The sequence below is a fragment of the Etheostoma spectabile genome, chromosome 12, assembly GCF_008692095.1.
Source record: "Etheostoma spectabile isolate EspeVRDwgs_2016 chromosome 12, UIUC_Espe_1.0, whole genome shotgun sequence".
Classification (NCBI taxonomy): domain Eukaryota; kingdom Metazoa; phylum Chordata; class Actinopteri; order Perciformes; family Percidae; genus Etheostoma; species Etheostoma spectabile.
In genome coordinates this window covers 14,661,524-14,681,961 of record NC_045744.1, presented here as the reverse complement: position 1 = coordinate 14,681,961, position 20,438 = coordinate 14,661,524, and the positions used below count along the sequence as shown (strand labels likewise).

The window sequence follows — 20,438 nt, the reverse complement described above, 5'->3', positions numbered from 1 at the left end:
CAGCCTGGATTGTAAACTTGATGCTGGGTTCACGTTATGTTCTGCCTACCGTGGATATATCAGCTGTATGGGAAAAGGGGTTCAAGTCACTCAGGAAATCAGGGAATTTCTGGATTCTTTAGGGAAGAGAAATCAGAGATATGGTACAGTACCATTGCTGGCAGTTCAATGTAAATAGAATCCAACACAGTAAGTTTATACCTTTAACAGCTAAGTTAGTGTTTTCCATGTACTGTATCAGTTGTGACTACAGGACAAGAAGTTGGAGTTACTGTTTTGGAATAATATATGAACTAACAATAACACTAACATTTTTATTAATATGTCATGAATGCAGCATGAGGATACTCTGTATGTTGCACATGCATTACATACATTTGAATCAGCATCCGAAAAAGATAATATTGAATATGAATATGAATTTGAAATCGAATATGTAATCTTATTGGAAATATAGTGCTGACATATTGGTTTCCCCACTGTCCTCTAGGTCCTACCTGGACATGCTAAAGGTCATCATGTTTAGCTATCTGTTCTGGTTTGTCCTCACCATCATCTTCATCACGGGGACTACGCGCATCAGTGTCTTCTGTATGGGCTACTTGGTAGCCTGCTTCTACTTCCTGCTCTTTGGTGGTGAGCTGTTGCTCAAACCAATCAAAAAGATCCTTCACTACTGGGACTTCCTGATTGCCTACAACATCTTTGTTATCACCATGAAGAATGTTTTGTCTGTGAGTAGCCTCAAATTGTAAATCAAGAACAATTACTGAAACTACATGATAAACAAAGCCAGACAAAGAATGTTTATATTTTAATCAGAATCCGGTTTATTGCCAAGTAAGTTTTCACATGCAAGGCATTTTCTTTGGTGTATTGGAGCACTCAGTGTCAGTGGGGGTCCTGGGTCTTGTTAATAAGGCCAGCTGCAGATGGGAAGAATCTGTTTTTCTGGAGTGCGGTTTTGAACCACATTTTTTTACAGCCCTCTGCCAGGAGGGAGGAGTTTAAAGAGTTTGTGTCTTTAGTTTGGTTTTGTTTGTGTGTATTTTAGGATACACATTTCATATTAACACTGCATGTGTGTTAATCAAAGATGTTTTCAAAGATACCTAAGGAAAAGTAATTATGATGTTTAAAATAAGTTATTGTATATAAAGGATTCTTGTTTTTAGATCCTGGCTTGTGGCTACATTAACTCTCTGATTGAGAACCAGTGCTGGTTGATCCAGTTGTTCAGTCTGGCCTGCACCATCAAGGAATACAACATCAACGTCAGTAAAGCAAACGCGAGTGAGTGAACTCAACATTTTACTTCTTTGTGCATCTTATGATAGGCAAATCATTTCACAAGAAGTTGAGATATTCCTTTCAATATTTTTAGGAGCATAAATCCCCATTATGGCTACAACTACTAGTCATACTGTACATAACATTTCCGTGTGATTTGTTTTAGATTGGGTTTTCTAAAAAGGTTTTTTCCCAAAAAACTGAAATTAAACCTACAGTTTTGTTTATTTTTTAGGCCAATCTTTCAGGGCTAATTTAGTTGAGTGCAGTCTTTGGGTTAATCATACTGTAATTACAGTGGATACAAAAACACTGCCCCCAATACTCAGTGAAACAGTAAGATTAATGCAGAAAATATTGATAACAGTCTAATTTAATATTCTTGTAAATTTACACCCTTAAATGTCCTCACTTTCACCTGTCATTAGAGCTGTGTGAGCTGCCCAGCAACGAGGCTGGGATTATCTGGGATAGTATCTGCTTTGCCTTCCTGTTGCTGCAGAGACGAGTCTTCATGAGTTACTACTTCCTCCATGTGGTGGCAGATATCAGAGCATCTCAGATTCTCGCGTGCAGGTACACAGATTAGGATAAACTGGCCCGCAACATAGGGATTTTATTACTTTTTCTGCTATTACATGGGAAAAAGTCAGCTGTGAAAAAGGTCTATGAATCTGAGTTATCTGAAAATGCTGGACATGAGCTCCTTGACGCTATAAGACCTAAAGTTTGTCAGATTTATTCAGTAAGCAAATAGTTGGCTGAATTCCAAATCGCTAACTTTTTTGTTTTACTTTTATTATGTACTGCTGCTGTGCCTTGAACTTTGACCTTCTTGCACATATATACTGCAAAAATAGTTGTGGATCAGAATAGCCAGAAAAGCATGCTGGCTTGCATGCCGGATGCAGGATGACATTCTTCTCATCCACTGTTGTCATTGCAGATATCCATTTCATTCTTCCTAGGAAAAATTACATCACTTTTGCCATTCATATGTATTGACCTTTCAATTTCAGATATGCACAACGTCATTCTTCCTATCCAGAATGAATATTCTAGAAATCAGCTAGAATGAATAGATATCTACAATCCAATTGTTACCAGTCATTATATTAATTTTAAATGTCCAATAACAAGACATAGTTTTGAATTTGTGAATATCTGCGACTGCATTGTTTCTAGTCATATTTCTAATTGTAGGTATCTGAAATTGCGTTTGTTCTAGCCTTGATGCCAATTTGGATATTGGTAGTTACATTTGTACTGATTTGTGTTAATGCAAAATTACATTAAATAGTAAAGTAGGATCAAGCCTTCACACTCTGACACTGGATTTTTTGAACATTTGATTGTGTTTCAGAGGGGCGGAGCTTTTCCAAGCCACAATAGTGAAGGCGGTGAGAGCCAGATTGGAGGAGGAGCGCAAATCTGTGGAGCAGCTGAAGAGACAGTGAGACTTTAAGCATTTACTTACTTTTTATGTGGTGTAATGCTGTGGTTTGCGTGTACAATATGCAATACTAGGGGACGTTTTGACCATTACATTTGATGAGGCATTGCCCAAGACTTAGAATTACCTTTTAACATTTACATAATGTCTTACTCTGGACTAGATTGGACATTTTTTAGAAGTACTTCAGGACCAATTCAGATACAAGTTATGTCTGAAAAGGCGAAAAATGTTGTAAATGGGGCATTCATTCAGGACTACTTTCAGATGGATTAATGCACACTTGTTTTTGGTCTTTTCATGTGATTTTTTTTATTTTTATTTTTTTGCTATAGGAATATATACAATACATAACATACTAAAACATAAGTAAGTATACATGAGTCAAAAAGCCATTTCAAATCTGTCCTGTATTAAAAGGAACTCCTAGCTCAGTTTTTATTGTTTCCAGGAAGCCATCGCTCAATATATCATACTACATAAGGTCAATGTATTTCCACCACTTACAGCTACCTAAGGAAATACTCATTAACTCATAATATCCACTCACCCGCTCTAATGAGCACTCCACTGTTTCACAACGTACACAGTAATTTCCATATGAAGCTTGGAGATATTTATGGTCAGTCTGGTATGCCGTCAGTGATGTTCCTCTGTGTCGATACCTTGTGTCTCTTCACCGACTCTCTGATCTAATCAGGATGGAGCGCATTAAAGTGAGGCAGCAAAAGTTTAAGAGGGGCAAGGAAAAGATGCTAAGCATGGCACAGGAGTCTGGAGATGGACAGACCCTCTTCCAGCCCGAGGAGGAGGATGATGATGATGGTATGATAAAGGCTGCTGGGGCCTCTCCTGGTTCAGTCAATGTTAGAAAAGTTGGTGTTGATGTTATATGTTTGCCAGTATTGCTCAAAGAAGATAGGTTAAAGTGAATAATGACTGAATTCATTAACATATGTTCTGTAATCATGTATTTACATTAGTATGTGTTCTAAAAGAAAAGCTTAATAGAGTGAAAAATTATGCCTTGATTTTGTAGAATAATACACTTATGAAATGTTGCATTGATGTATTTGTGGAATTTTAGGAGCACAGCGAACGAAAGCCAAGACCAAAAAAAAGCAGTGGTGGAGGCCGTGGGTTGACCATGCTTCCAGTAGGTTGACCCCCCAACCATCTTTTTTCTCTTCCTCCACTCTGATTGGCCCTTGTGTCCTTGACCAGAACGCTGAGGATTCCCATACTGCCCCTGGGCTCTGAAGGCACTAACACACAGTAGACTTGCTCCATCCAGACTTTAGTCCTTTTCCGTCTCTATTTAAGGGCACGTTACTGCCTGTAGCTCTCCTGTACGCTATGTGTGGAGAGGCACTTCTGTTTCTAGATAAAACCATGTCAGTATCATTGCAGAGCAGGGTGGCCTTAAATAGACATGATTAGACATTAAGGCAAGAGAAAATGTCTAATGTCTGGAGGTTTGTACTTGACATTGTTTAAAACATAATCATTAGTCTCCCCCAAAGAGCCCACAGTAGAGAATCACTCTGTTGTAAAACATTTTCATGCAAAGACATGAAGTCGACTCGCCTTTATTCTCAGTACTGGAATAAAGGGTGAAGGGTTTGTTCATTCTTTGCCTGTAGACATGATCACCAAACAGGCGAAAATAAAACAGCAAGAATGATTGAATCGGATTGAACATATACAATGACAACCTTTAAAGTCTCTTTGTGGTGAATAAAAAAAAAAAATACCAGCATCTTTCTGAGTCAATACAGTGGTCGTCTGTTTGGTTTGAACTCATGTCTCATGTTGTACTCCACCCCCACATGACATTTTCAAATTATTTCTCTATTTTATCTCTTTGTCATTTAATGTTTCATCTCCATATCCCAGCATCCTCCCTCACCTCCCACCCACTGCGGTTCTGTTCAGGGACATAAGTCAGCCTTGTCTATCCCATTGCTTCTAACACTGAATTACTGTAGACAGGAGTCACTTGCTCTGTCGACTAGCTTAAACTAAAGACTGTGCTTACTGGAATAAGCATCTTTAATAGACAAGATTCATTGTGCTTTGTGCTCTGAGTTATATCAGCCGTATTTACATTTGAATGTGTTTTCTGCAATTTTTGTTTCCTCTTGTCATGTCTCTGATGCTTTTAAATGTGTGTCTATATTACGACTTACTGTAGACTCAGTTAAATGTTTAATATGTAGCGAATTACATATGATTTGATGGTAAGTGGTTTGATTTTCCTCCCTTTTTCTTTCAACAAGGGAAACTTCTAACTTCATTTTAATGTTGTTGAATGACTTTGGCCTCTGTTTGACTTAATGGAACTAAACTTTACCGTCTGCCCCTCCAGTGGTTAGAAGTGGAGACTATTACTTGTTTGAAACAGACAGTGAGGAGGAAGAAGAGGAGGAGGAGAAAAAAGATGAGGAACAGCCAAAGAAGTCAGCTTTTCAGGTGATTTACACTATTGGATAAATTTTCCATCCATTTTAGTGTGAAAGAAGATTTTAATTATGTCAGTTATTTAAATCAATTGATTACCTCTTTTTTATTATTGATGAGGATGTTACATTCAGCAAAAGGTAAGGAATAAAAAAAGTTTTACTCAAGTAATGTACAGTTTTGATGTATGGAAATATTGGAAATTTTTACTCCAAATAAAAGTACTTATTCTGCAGTCATCGTTATATTAACATGTAAAAGTGTTAGCATAAATTAACTGTTATACCTGGGCAAAGTGGAGCTACTTTTAACTGCTTTATATACTGTTGGATAGTTGGGTAGTCCAGTGGTTCAAAACCTTGGGCTCTGGTCCCTTCAAAGGATCACAAGATAATCTCAGGGATCGTTAGTTAATAATGGGAGAGGAAAGAAGAAAAAATGTCTGATACAAATGTTTGTATTAATTGTTTTTTACTTTTCTCTAATCTTTGTTTTTTTGTAAAGTATTATGTAAATGTACCTCTTTTGGCCTCAAACTGTTAATTTAAATTAATCCATGTGAAAAATTTAGAGAGGAAATGTCTCTTTGGTGAAACAGCTAACAACTAAGCAGTTTTATTTTATAAGCTTATCATGTTTTTTAATGTAAATTCTTAATCTAAAAAGCAACTCTTAGCTGCAGATAAATGTAGTGGAGTAAAAAGTACAATATTTCCTTCTGGAATGTAGTAAAGTTTGAAGTAAGAGTAAATGTACAAAGTTACTTTCCACCGAAGACTGTTTCTGATGGTGATACTTACAGTACTATCATACAGATTGAACTTTTATATGATAAACATTCAATAAACTAATAGAATAGGATGCATTGCTTGCACAAAATATCACTAAGGCACACATTTGTTGTTTGAACCTTACATACTAATGTAAATGTTTTATCTATTATAAAAAAATGTCAACAGACTTTAAGTTTTTACTTTCTTTTTACGAAGGATTGAACGTTTTGAATAATAACATTCAGGAGAATGTGATAATAAATCCCTTAATCCTCATCTGCACCTAGACTACATAATCTTCTCTTGTTCACTGTCTCCTAACACATTTAATCTCTGTTGTTTTTAATTATATGAAATTATTTTCTACTAACCCTCTCACTCTGATGTTTCTCTGTAGCGAGCTATTGGGAAGTTTGTCTCTGCTCTTCTGGCTTTGCCCAAGTCTATCATTAAGCTGCCTAAAACTATACTGCAGTGTGTAGTCAAGGCAGGCAAGGTACTCACCACCAGAACTAATTAACACTGCTTGCTTTCTATAAACATCTGCCACTTTAGGTAACAGCTAACGGCACAGCAAACTGCCTTTCCATGTTTGGTGTTCTGCCTCAACAGAATATTGAACATATTCACACACCACAGTGATAGATGAGTTCATTTGTATCACAAATAAGGCTTATTTGGCATAAATTATCAAATATAAACTGCAAAGGAATTGATTTTTACCTTTGCTGTGCAAAACGACCTTAAATTGGTGTTTAAATTATCCTTTTCCTTGTTATTGCTCTTGCATATTTGGCCTCAGTCACTCTTTTTCACATCCTTTTATCAAAACTAAACTCCTTTTCTCTGCTCTCCAGTTTCTATATCACGCATGGATCACAGACCCTAAAGCTGCCCTAAGGGCAAGAGGCAAAGAGAAACGCAAATTTTGGAAAAAATACACCAAAGGAGTTAGACACAGAAAAAGCAAGAAAGATGGTAAGCAAGTTCTAGAGACAAAAAAACTCACATGAACCAAACTTTAATGGGAATAAATTTCACATTCTTTCAACCATAATGACGTGTCTTTACTGCACTTCAACAGGTCATTTGACCATAGAGGTTGGTGAGCTCTCAGATGGGCAAGAAAAAGAAGGGGAGGATGAGAAGTCTGGTGGTCCAGGTTGGTTTCTCCTTAAGAAAAAGGTTTTATGAAATATTTGAAAGAAAAGACATGATTTAGTGATGTTGAAAATTGACTTGATTTGAATGATGTCATGTTCCTCCTTCTGAGTCTGAACCTGCTCTAAGTTTGGACTAGAGATACTGAATCTGGAATTTAATCGTGAAGAACCTTCTTAACAGTGTTAATCACTATTGTATGTTTGTTTTTACTTTCTTTCATTGTCTGTGCATATTTGTAACTTCCATTAGGAGCCACAATTTCAAGATATTTAACTCAACCTAAAAAGTTTAGTTAATGTGAATTCTTTTGTGTTGTATGCCAACCCTCAGACAACATCATCAAGCGGGTGTTCAACATCATAAAGTTCACCTGGGTGCTCTTCCAGACGACAGTGGACAGCTTCACCAAGTGGATGAATGACATGTGCCGAGAGTATATTGACATCTCCACTGTGCTGCGTATAGAGCGCTGCATGCTCACCAGAGAGGTCAAAAAGGTACCAAGAGCCACTACGTCTACTTCTGACAAGCAGAAAAAGACTCACCTTAGTTTTATATCCACAAATACATATATTTTTTAGCAATTTATAAGCAAATTTAAGTACTTCAATGTGATGTGATGTGATGTGAGGACCAGTGAATGATCAACTCCTCTACCACCAGGGCAATGTGCCGTCTAAAGAGAGCATCCATGTCTACTACCAGAAGGCCATGAGGCTTAACATGTCTAGACAGGCTAGTTTGGATCAACTAAGTGAGGACGAGTCAGCCTCGGGCTCCAACAGGGTTCGGAGAAGGCGAAGAGGCTACCCCATGGAGAGCCAGGACTCCACAGCATCCAGAGACAGCATATCCAGGTACACACAGCCTCAGCAATGCAACATGGGAGACCAAATGAGTCCCAATCATGAAATGTTTTTAGGTGGTGACAGAGACAACAAAAGAATACATTTTAGCTTTATGACATCCATCTGCCTTCTTTTTCCTCTTAGGCAGTACATTTAGAAAAGTAATCTTTCATTGCACAGTTTTTGTTGGTCTGAAATGTGAATTAATGATTTAAACCCATATACTTCTGTGGTATGATATTACTATATCACTTTACTGCAGGAAACATTTATTGTTTTTCTTACTTACCTCTTGTGCTATCTGGATATGCAGATTGGTTTTATTTATCCAGGTAGTGGGTTATGGCATTTAAAATTACATTTAAAGATTTTCAACATTTGTGAACAGTTTTATTGGAACTTTTTTCTGCAGAACAAATAGTCACCATATTGTGTTGTGTGGATTATCCAGTGTAACAGATGCAATGTTTCTGGAATAAGACTATAAGACTTTAGACGGCATTGTCTAAGTTGTGAACACCACAAACAATATTCCATTCACCTCCATTGTATTGGATGCAAAATTCTCAGAGACATATTTGTTAAGCCTTTGGCCAGTAACACCAAAACTCTCTGCATGGCTAGGTGGTTAACAAAATTGAGATAATGAATATTTTTTGGGTGAACCAACCCTTTAAGGAGGCTGTTGCTAGCAGTGAGGTTGTTCAATAACATCACATTCAGCCATTTCATCCTCATTCTTTGCTGCATCTCATACTTTTAAAGTAAACACAAAGATCATTTCCCTGCTCATCCCTAATTAATGTTAGGTTGGGTTAAATACTGTTATCACACAGCATATGGGGAATCCTCTGTCTGTGTAACATAACATAGATCCCACCTCATTCTTCTCACTTATCATTCCATGTGTCACTCTCACCACCTCTCAGTGCCTTCACTGAGGCTACTACACTGTTTTCCCGTCAATCCACCCTGGAAGACCTGGATGGAATGCCAGAGTGCATTCCAAAAACCAGCGAGCGTGCCAGGCCCAAACTGCGTAAGATGTACGGCTTGGACGTGTCCAATTCATCAGTGGACAGCTGTAGCAGCTTCATGTCCAGGTGCCTGGCTTCTGCATCACCCATTTACACACACCTGTTTCATATCATTATCACTGACATGAAGAAGACCATTGCATCTCCTGACTCCTGTTTTATCAAAAGTTTTCTCTCAATCCTTTTTTTTTATTTTTAACTTCTGCTGTATAATTGCATGGCTTTTCCATAACCGTTTTGTTTACTACACCTGTCAAGAACCAGGAAAATGCAAAAGGAAAAGCATGCCATCATCCATGGATAGGGTGTGGCATAAAAACTCCAGTTCCAGCCAATATAATGGATGCTTAGAAATAGAAAGGCTTTAATAAATATAGGTTGGTACATTATAACAATGCATATCAGCACACCTGGCAACCTGAGGAAGTGCAAGGGGCAGATTGGGAAATTGGGAGTCAAATTGTATTTCATACATCACGTTTTTTTAATTTCCATGTGAACAGACAGACTTGAGCGCAGATTGACACAATTCCTACTGTTTTTGTCCCTGCAGTGAAGCAACCCAGTGCGTCACACTCTACTCCAGACAGGGCACCACAGACACCATAGAAGAAGTGGATGATGAGCATGATCAAGGGGAAGACAGGCAACAGCGGGTTCCCTTGCAATCCCAACAGCTAAACGAGAGTGAGGGCGGTGCCTGGAGTGATGGAGAACCCAGGGTGAAAGAGGAAAAGGAGGAGGAGGGTGATGACCCGGCAGGACTAGAGGTTGAGAAAGTAGTAGAGGTACCCAAGGACCAGGTGGGAGTAGAGGGAGAAGAAGCTCCCTGGGAGTCTTTTGGTCCAGACGAGGGCCACTCTCTCAGACTGGAGGAGGCAGAGTCTGCTCCTTCTGCCCACAAAAAGGACTTTACCATTGAGAGTGAGGATGGGGGAGGACAGCAGGACTTCATGCAAACAGAGGGGCGAGAAGGGCTGCTCTACACCCCTGATACAGATGCTTCTAAAACGTCTGACGCTGATGTGCCACCCAGCTACAGCAAGGCCGTCAGCTTTGACCGTCTGGAACTCAGTGATGACGAAAGTGACATGGATAGGAGGAGGTGTATGGTTATGACCTCTGACAGCCACTCAGACAGCAGGTCAGACATCATGTTGCCCTCTATGACCACTGAGCTGACCGCCAGCGAACTGCTGCTAAACAAGTAAGTCCAAAAACAACCAAAGCCTTATTAACATGAAGCCTCAGAGGAATCAGAATCAACGGTCATTTTCATTGAATGCCTTATCCTGTTTTAACTGGTATCTAGATTAAGAAGATCCTTGCCACACCATATATGTAAACTGGTATTGGTGTATCTTGTACAGCAGTTTTAAAATTTAACTTCAAAATGCTGCACTTGTGAAGCTGATGAGACAATTGGTCCATGGACATGGTAAAGGCCCCTCACCCTTCTCACCAAGGAGCAAGGTCCCAGACTGAAAGAGATAGTTGTTTTGTGTCTTATTTTGGCCATTTTGTGTCTCTGTGGTCGGGGTTGTTTTGCATCTCTTTGTGTTCATCTTTAATCTATTTGTGGTCTTTTTGCATCTCTTTGTGTCTGTTCAGGATGTTTTATGATGAGGAGCTAGAACAGTCAGATAGATTCTACCAAAAGCAGCCTCTGATCCTCCAGCTCTGCTACGCTCTCTACAATATGCTGGTGGCCCACTCAGAGATGGTGTGTTACCTAGTCATCATCATCAACCACATGGTATCGGCATCCTGCGCCACACTGGTCCTTCCCACCACCATCTTCCTCTGGGCCATGCTGTCAGTCCCCAGGCCCAGCAAGCGCTACTGGATGACTGCCATCGTCTATACTGAGGTATAGTCAGATACAAAGATGTCCAAAACATCAGCTGATTAATAAAATTGGCAGGTGGTATTATTTTGTCAACCATTAGATTATGTTGCTGGCTGTCCTACAATAAGTACATTTTTGTGTGTTTGTGACATTGTGGGGGAAATTGCTAATTTTAATACACAGATAAGATGAGAAAGAGTTAATCGCATTGTAGTATAAGAGAAATAATTTTATTGATTTTTACGTTTCATTGGTAAACTTTGACATAATCCCTTCACTGACGCACATTTTGCTTTTCCTCCAGGTTACCATCGTTGTCAAGTACTTCTTCCAGTTTGGCTTCTTCCCCTTCAACCAGAACTTAATAGATAAGAATAAACCATATCACCCGCCCAACATCATTGGTGTGGAGAAGAAGGATGGTTACGTCCACTACGACCTGGTCCAGTTACTGGCTCTCTTCTTCCACAGATCCATTCTCAAGGTCTCTGCAAACCTGCAATATTTAGTGACATTTACTGAAAAATTAAAGTTTCCAGCTGTCTTTATTTGCTAGCTTTTTTTAGTAGACATTTTAGATTTTAGAATTTATTTAGTTTTAAAGATGTATCTCTTAGAAAAGTAAAAACAAATGAGCTTGGGGATCAGTGCCACAGATTGGTTGAGGAAGTCGGAAAGTGGTGTGAGATGGACTACGCATTGTTGGTTTTGGTCTTCTTATGCAATTTGTTGAAATAAGAAAAATCTAGAAAATTGTCAACTTTATCTGTTAAACACGTACAGGCTGTTAGTGCTTCCCATATATACAAATATTGTAGGAAGCCTATATAAAATGTATTTGTTAAAAATATACTTTATTCCCTGTGTTGATATATTAAATATCTTGAAATGTCTTTATAATCATAACACAAAATTACAATAATATACAGTATCTGTCATAAAGTGCATTATTGGGTGCAGTTAAAAAAACAACTCAAAGATTACATGGGGTTAAATAAAACTGTAGCTAATTACAAACCCCTTACTGCCTTAATGAATAATTGTGAAAAACAAAAATAATGCAAAGTTTGCAAAGAAAATGAAATTTCTCTGGTTGATTATGTATCTGTGGCCATGCAGGAAGTATATTAGCTTTTAGCAACACAAGCTGGCTGATATTCAGTATGGAATAAAAGGCCATTATTGACCCAAATTTAGATGTTGCGTGACCTTGCAGCAAAGAGATTGAATCTTGCTAGAACATTTCTCTCAATTGTTTCTGGCAGTTTTCCTTATTTCTCAACAAATAAAAGAAACTGCAGAGTGCACTGTTAGCCCTTCATGGGACAACACTGTGATTGTTTTGGATATACTGTGAAATGTTTGAATAAAACTACACTTCCTGTACCAGATTTTTAATTAATCTGTGCGTAAAATACGACATGGTCTAGCATTTTTCCCTTTTCTTTCCATCTTTAGTGCCATGGTCTATGGGATGAGGAGGACCCCAAAGAAAGGAGAGAGCCCTCTCGTCTAAGTGAGTCAGAGGACGAGGGAAAAGACAAGGAGAGTGAGAAGGGGTCCGAACATGCCTCCTCGCTGATCAATGATGAGAGGGGCTCCACTCGCACCTTGAGATCCATAAACTTTGGGACTTCCATCGATTCAGGACATGTCCAGGTACACTACCCGCAGCAGCAGACCCACCAGCGTCGCAAGAGCTCCAGCGGCGGAGGCTCGCACATTTCTCACCGATCTCTCCACTCTTCTGCAAGGTCTAAGAGAGGTGAAGATCCTTATCTACTGTCTATTTCCTACCACTAACTAGACAACCGGTTCAAAACATTAAAAGTTGGAAAGTTAACAATTAACACTTACTGAGAGTAATAAGTAATTTTGTAGTAGACATAGCTGATACTATTCTAACAATAATAATCATAATAACAACAATAAATAGAAGGAATCCTCTGGGATTGTGTCACAAAAAACATTTATGTGACAAAAATGCATTGTGTTTTCTAGCCTTCATCCTTGGATTAGGTCTTTGTGTTTGTGGATCTTGCCTTATCTCAGGCAGTGGCTCAACGCCTTGTCATGGTTCATTTAAAGCTCAAAATGTAAATTGTTTCCACAGGAAGTACTACTTCCCACAACAGCAGCCACAAGGACGGCAGCCAGGCCAGCGTCCATCAGAAGACCCGCAAACAGATGATCATGGAGAAGTTGAGGGAGCAACTCCTCAAAGGAAAAGCTTTCATCATAAAGCGGTACAATGAAGCGTAGCTGGTTAATAAAAGTTGAGGCAGTTGTGTTTTTTGTCTCCACCCATTGCCTTACTGGCCAGCTATGGTGGAAATATTTAGTCATAATTCAAATTGACAATCCAAAGAGAAAACGAAGCAACATCAAATTAAAAACATTATTAATTTACTATGCTACTAGGAAAAATCATGCCACAAATAAATTTCAAAAAGAAAAAGGAATCACAAATGCTTAAACTGAAATCTTTGAAATCTTTTATTGATTGAGAGAAACGCCAACTATGAAACTCAAAATGGAAAATAGAAAAGCTTAAAAGGTAATATTTAACTTAAAATCTCAAATAGAAAAAATAAATTATTTCACATTTGGAAATTGCCGTTTGACATTTTAAGATTCAACTTTTCAATTTCGATTTAACATTTGGCTTTTCATTTTGACTTGACCCTTGTCAATGTAAATGAGGAGGCGTGGCCCAAAGGCTGGTGGGAGGGTCTGAAACTAAAGGGGTGCAAAGGCACCTTATGGACAGCTGGGGGAGCTGACTGCTGGGGAGCACTGTTGAAGAGCATCTGGCTGCAGTTTCGCTTCCAGGCTTGCTTGGCCTCATCATTAGATGATAGAAACTGATGATGTAGGCTAGACACAAAGAACATTTTATGAAACAACAGTGAAGTTTTCATGTTGTCACTGTTAAGAGAAGTAGCCTAAGGGAGTGATGCAAGCACGGCAACGGTCCTTAGAGAGAGAGAGAGAGAGAGAGAGAGAGGAGAGAGAGAGAGAGAGAGAGAGAGAGAGAGAGAGAGAAGGGGGGAGAGGGAGAAGAGAGAGAGAGAGAGAGAGAGACCTCCAGCTTACAGCGGGTTCTCTGAGCATGACTTTCCGGCAGGCGAGCAAGCGATCCCGGCTGCCACCAGCTGGCTGTCACGTCAGACCGGAGCTTCTCCAATCCGGCGTCAACATCGGAGAAAATGTGCAATTGGCCATCTATTTTTGTAAAACTGCCCACATTCAAACTCTACACGGTAAATTATTCGCATAAAAAAGTCTCAGATGGGAATTTAGTGGTGAAATATCTGACGAAAATTGTAAGCTCCAGTCTGACGTGACAGCCAGCTTGTTGCGACCGTGCTCGCCTGCTCGGCGGCCGGCCAGTGATTCTCAGAGACCCCGCTGTCGGCTAGAAGTCTCTCAACCCTCCAGCCTTTGGGCCACGCCTCCTCATTTATATTGACAAGTGTCAAGTAAAAATGAAAAGCCAAACATTAAATCGAAATTGAAAAGTTGAATCTTAAAATGTCAAACGGAAATTTCCAAGTGTAAAATTGAAAAGCTAAAATTGAAAATTCAAAAATGTAAAGTGCAAAGACTAAAATAAATTAATTTTTCTTTTTGAGATTTTAAGTATTTCCATGTAAGCTTTTCTATTTTCCATTTTGAGTTTCATCGTTGATGTTTCTCTCAAAAGGTTTCAAAGATTTCAGTTTAAGCATTTATGTTACCTTTTTTAAATTGAATTATGGCAGGATTTTTTTTCTAGTAGCATGGTAAAATAATATTTTTAATTTGATCTTGCTTAATTTTCTCTTTGGATTTTCAATTTGAATTATGAAGAAATATTTCCTCCATAGCCAGCTTTCATAACTGGGATTATACAAGAAAGAATGTAACTTTATGAGGGCATTGATGAGAACAGTGCTCAGCAAGTATTCTAGACAAATATTGGAAAATCATATTAGTCATACAGCAGTTAAAACCTTTCAAAGGTCTAAATTTAGACCTTTAATTACAGCATTCCCGTTAGGCCAGTCAGTGTAATGTTTGTAAGTGCTGCGACAGACAATCAAAACATGACATTACTGTTCTAAATTGAATCACAACAGAACAAGTGGTTTCTGAGATGTCATGTCTACAACAGTAACTGATACACATAGAAATTATATTTTCAATCATTAAGGTTTTCTCAAAATAAGACCAGTGGTGTCTGACAACACATATGGATTTATTAAATCTTTTAACCTGTCCTTATCAGAAAAAAATATACATTAAAAGTCTAATAAAGAGAAATGCAATTTTAAAACCACATGCAGCATTTCTAATACAAAAATTATTTGTAAAAACAGGTTGTAAAAACAACCTAAATGGTGCCTTAAAACAGAGGTTCTCAATTTCTATTCAGCCAAGATAGATAGAGAGAGACCCCTTATGTCCTTTGGAAAAATAACAATAACTAGAAAATGCATTTTCTTCAGAAAATCTGTGTGAATGCTGAATAGCTAAATTACAAAAGATAAACTGGATTAATATCTTAAATCTGTAAGAAGTTGCAGTAGTGAGAATATTTGGAAATGTGGGAATTGTTTTAATTGATACGAATTTCATTGACAAGTTGAATAACACCACCAATGTAAAAAAGATGTGGAATAATTATAGGGTTTCCTGAAAAGCTAATGCTAAAGCCAAACTAGATTACTGGTTAAAATGTGTAAGAGGAAGGTGAAGTTGAAAGAAATGTGGAAAAGTGATAATTGTTTTAATGAATGTATATATTTAAAAGTTGAATATTAGCTATACTGTATGAAAGTTGTAGGTGTTACAACCGGAGCACAGCAGTGGCAAGCGAACAACATATTACTGTCATTACTGTGTTAGTATGTATAGCTTATTTTTTTTATACTTCTATAGTTTTAGTTATGTCTAAGAACAACACAGAGAAATGTATTACAAAGAAATTAGACATGTATTTTTTTTTTTAAAAGATGATTTTTTGCGGCTATTCCCTTTTATTTAAAAGTGACAGGGAAAGACAGGAAAGGTGGGAGAAAGATGGAGGATGACACGCAGCAAAAAACGCAGGTTGGACTCAAACCTGGGCATCTGCAGCATACATGGGGCGCGCGCTCTTAACTGGGTAAAGCTCAGAGGTCACCCCAGAAATTAGACGTATATTAAACATATTTCCAGATTATAAATTATATATTTGTTAGATCAAAAAATTATATATGAACTATAGATTTAAACATTTAATATTATTTGTTGAACTATGAAGCATTGTGTAAAAAAGAAGAGAGATGAAAAGAGGACCCCCAGTTCCTGCAGCAATGACTTGAATTTATAAAGATGGAACAACTTTTGCATTTTTAGATCTACTGCAGAAATGTCCCAGGCAGAAGGACCAGCATACTATACATACACATCTCTTTGGAAAGTGCACAGCAGACTTTAGAAACTGAGCTGAGACCTGGGAATGAAGAGCATAGCTATTGATTGATTTTACAGATTTTATTGTTATGGTGAGCGATTACAGCAACAGCAAGACCCACCTGGACCACTTTCACATGTTTCTTTGCTTATAATAACATTGTTTCTTTTTACTTCCACGTAGGTTCCTGGAGATCTACCTTCCTATGAGGCAGTTCTTCTATAACTTGATCCACCCAGAATACAGCGCGGTCACTGATGTCTATGTGCTGATGTTCCTTGCTGATACTGTTGACTTCATCATCATTGTGTTTGGATTCTGGGCATTTGGTGTAAGTTTTAAAATTAGATTTAGATCCATAAACAAATAACTTCTGACAAAGCTAATATTTATTTACATCCCTTCTAGAAACACTCGGCTGCAGACATTACATCGTCCCTGTCAGAGGATCAAGTGCCGGGACCTTTCCTGGTCATGGTCCTGATCCAGTTTGGGACCATGGTGGTGGACCGGGCGCTCTACCTCAGAAAGTCTGTCATGGGCAAGGTGATCTTCCAGGTCATCCTAGTCTTTGGCATCCACTTTTGGATGTTCTTTATCCTGCCAGGAGTCACAGATAAGTAAGAACTCACATTTACGTCACATTAAATATGTTCTTTATTTCATCTAAAGTCAGTAAGTGTCCTGATTAATTAGATTAAAGTTCAATATTTAAGGTGCCCTGGGGACAATATCCCGGGTTTAAAATATGGCTTAGTATCTTTGGTGCATGTTTTTCATCTCTCTTTTGTCTGTTACTATTCAAATGACGAAAAGAAAAGAAAATCTGAAAACGTTAGATGTTTTATGTTTTACAGCTGAAAGGATTTTTGTTATTTGCCATCAAGAATATTTGTGCTGTTTATAAATAAAATACAAAGAACCAAACTACTTCATTCTTCAATTTTACAAACTGTCTCACTTGTCTTCCCCTTTATAGGCGTTTTAGCGAGAACACGGTTGCTCAGATGTGGTATTTTGTCAAGTGCGTCTACTTTGGGTTGTCAGCCTATCAGATCCGCTGTGGTTATCCCACCCGTGTTTTGGGAAACTTCCTCACCAAGAGCTACAATTATGTCAACCTCTTCCTGTTTCAAGGGTGAGTTACCCTGGGAAAGTATCATTTCTTCCAGCTGGGCTAACAGGTCCAAGGCTTTGTTCATATCAGGGGTTGATAACTAGCTGCTGTTGCGAGAATGGAAGGAGACAGACAAAGACTACAACTGGAGTAGTTTATTTAAAAAATGTGAAAACAAGATATTTATTAAGTGTATTTTGGGCATCTCCATTGGTATATTCGTTGATATATTCATGGTCCCATATTGTAAAAAGTGAGATTATGAACCAGGTCAAGGTGCTATACTTATACATATTATACAAATTTTCTATGTATTGTATGTATATTCGATTGATTGATTGATGATGAAAATAATCATTTGTTGCAAACCTGGTCATACCTTGTGTATGTTATTTAATACTTACAATTAAATTAATGAATTTTAGATTTGGAAACCACACCTCCAGTTTCTAGATTATTAGTTTTCTGTTAAAGGTGCTCTAAGCGATGTTGGGTGACGTTACTTCTTGCTGACGTTAGAAGTACTTTCAAACAAAACGAGACTAGCTTGCCCCTCCATCCTCCCTCATCTTGTCCCCTCACCTCCCTTCTGTGCTTCCGCGCACTAACCCCCCTACCCCCACCACCAAATCCTTCTTGTTGGTCATTGGCTGGAAAGCTGGAACACTGTTTGTATAGGCTTTGTTGTGCAGGTGGGCACATTTTGTTTTTGTTGCCGTTTGTAGACCCTGGGCTGTCTACAAAGACCATCTTTTTTTACAGTGTGTTCTGGGGACAGGCATCTTGCAGATAGTAAGGAGATGTTTCCTGTATGTGACAACAAATGTTGTAGCCTAAAACACGCGGGACATCGCTTAGAGCACCTTTAACGTACAAAGAAGTTCTCTCCAGCATATATGACATCATTAATTTGGTTTTATGAATAGCCCAGAACATTGTGTTTTCTACCAGTTTTAACCACCTTTGCGCTTGAACTTCTCCAGACTATTTGTGCACTAGAGGTTTGGCTATACAATAGTATGTAAGGGCTGTTAACTGATTTTAATGTTAACATTTGTAATGGTCGCCAATAGCTGTTATTTTTATAATTTTAATTGAGATCATTTTTATTTCAGAAAATTTCAAAATCACACACAATCAATATTTAATATTAAATACTTAAATAATATGTATGTGAAAACATGTATAGTAATGACCAAAACATGGGCTAAAGCCTTAGCTCGTATTATTTGGCCTGAACAAAATAACAAATTCTTGGGTGGCGGGTGGCCCTGGTGGCACGTGCGACCCATGTGCCAGGGCTCAGTCCTTGCCGCATTGGCCAAGGGTTTTGGCTCTGGCCCATTGCTCTTTCCTGCATGTCATTTCCCTCTCTCTCCCACTTTCCTATTTTAATATATCCTGCTAAATAAAGGAAATAAAAGCCCAAAAAATAATCTTAAAAAAAAGAAAATTAATAAGCAAAACTTTCTTAAAGATTTCTAAAGGTATTGAATCTGATTTTATTTTCGTCTCATATTTTGCCAGAATAACTTAGATTTGTCTTTTGTTTGTAGTTTCCGTCTGGTGCCATTCCTGACGGAGCTGCGAGCCGTGATGGATTGGGTTTGGACTGACACCTCGCTGTCTCTGTCCAGCTGGATCTGTGTGGAGGACATCTACGCTCACATCTTTATCCTGAAATGCTGGAGAGAGTCTGAAAAGGTGTTTATCATTGTGGCATCAGTCTAGTGTGAGGAGAAGAAGAATCACTTTCAGAGCCAATGTCTGTCATGTCGGACTTCATGCTGAAATGTACTTTTTGATTTGTCAAAGTGGATTTTTTTATTTTTTTTATTCAAAGATTAGCTGGGCTCTCACTTTCTAAAATTATCTGTATATAAGATAACAAGGATATATTTTGGAATATGGAACAAAGTGTAATGACGACGGCCTATTGAAAAACGGCACTGTTATGTAAAAACAACAGCTGTTTTGCCCTGCATCCAGGTCAAATAATACATCTTACTGTCCTCTATTGCATCCTTCTGCAGAGGTATCCCCAGCCGCGAGGCCAGAAGAAGAAGAAGGTGGTGAAGTACGGCATGGGAGGGATGATTGTAGCACTGCTGATCTGTATTGTCTGGTTCCCGCTTCTCTTCATGTCCCTCGTTAAGTCTGTTGCTGGAGTCATCAACACACCGCTGGATGTGTCTTTTGAAATCACCTTGGCTGGATTTCAGGTGTGGTCATCAAATAATTCGAGCCAAAACCGTCTTGCCAAGTGCTTTACTAAGAAACTTAGCCCGAACTCAAATCTTTTTGAAATGAAATAAAACCCTGCCCCATTTGTGGAGAGTTCAAGTAGATCTTGATGAAGTAAATAAATCTGGGATTCATTCTCAGATAATGTCAGGTCTAAATTTGAATGTCTTGAAGTGGCTCTTTATCAGTTTGTGTGATTTATGAGAGAGGGAAGCCAGAGGATTGTGATTATATTTCCAAGGTTGTGTTAGTATGCTGGCTGCAGGGTTTAATGTTTGATTGTGTGTCTTCTCACAGCCCATCTTCACCATGAGTGCTCAGCAAAAACAACTGCAGGATGTGAAACCAGATGAATATGAAAAGTTTATGAAGAGATATATGAAAAAGGATGTAAGTAAAAAAAAATACAATGCAAATACAAGATGTCAGTTGTAGTTTTGTCGTTCTATTTTTTTCTGTCAGTTGTATACTTAATTAATTAACTAGTTGATTCTGCTCAAAGTTAAAAGGAAAACAGAGTGTTGGAAAAGTTAAACATTTGACCTAATGGTTGCAAAGTTATTAACATTCATTCATCCTTTGAAGAACATGACGGTCTGTACCAAATTGAATGTCAGTCCATTCATTAGTTGTCGAGATACAGCAGAGGAGTAGCCAATAAATCACAAAAGTCAATAGACTGCATCCTCTGGGGGAAATTAATGTATGTACAACGTGATAATGTCAATCAACATTAATTGCTGTTGAGATATTTCACTCTGAA

General features: G+C 38.2%; 1 protein-coding gene across 1 annotated transcript in view; it reads left to right on the top strand.

Moving 5' to 3' along the window:
* The window catches only part of piezo2b (piezo-type mechanosensitive ion channel component 2b), an 81,756-nt gene that overhangs the window by 57,855 nt on the left and 3,463 nt on the right, over positions 1–20,438 (top strand). The window contains exons 26-49 of the mRNA XM_032531833.1: positions 491–734; positions 1,176–1,293; positions 1,719–1,866; positions 2,654–2,743; positions 3,444–3,568; positions 3,831–3,899; positions 5,112–5,215; positions 6,374–6,472; positions 6,834–6,954; positions 7,061–7,138; positions 7,471–7,637; positions 7,804–7,997; positions 8,918–9,091; positions 9,579–10,232; positions 10,637–10,895; positions 11,179–11,358; positions 12,333–12,639; positions 12,988–13,120; positions 16,498–16,645; positions 16,723–16,934; positions 17,294–17,452; positions 18,988–19,135; positions 19,465–19,653; positions 19,973–20,065. Of these exons, the coding sequence (XP_032387724.1) occupies positions 491–734; positions 1,176–1,293; positions 1,719–1,866; positions 2,654–2,743; positions 3,444–3,568; positions 3,831–3,899; positions 5,112–5,215; positions 6,374–6,472; positions 6,834–6,954; positions 7,061–7,138; positions 7,471–7,637; positions 7,804–7,997; positions 8,918–9,091; positions 9,579–10,232; positions 10,637–10,895; positions 11,179–11,358; positions 12,333–12,639; positions 12,988–13,120; positions 16,498–16,645; positions 16,723–16,934; positions 17,294–17,452; positions 18,988–19,135; positions 19,465–19,653; positions 19,973–20,065 (4,213 nt within the window). The remainder of the gene's footprint in view (positions 1–490; positions 735–1,175; positions 1,294–1,718; positions 1,867–2,653; positions 2,744–3,443; positions 3,569–3,830; positions 3,900–5,111; positions 5,216–6,373; positions 6,473–6,833; positions 6,955–7,060; positions 7,139–7,470; positions 7,638–7,803; positions 7,998–8,917; positions 9,092–9,578; positions 10,233–10,636; positions 10,896–11,178; positions 11,359–12,332; positions 12,640–12,987; positions 13,121–16,497; positions 16,646–16,722; positions 16,935–17,293; positions 17,453–18,987; positions 19,136–19,464; positions 19,654–19,972; positions 20,066–20,438) is intronic.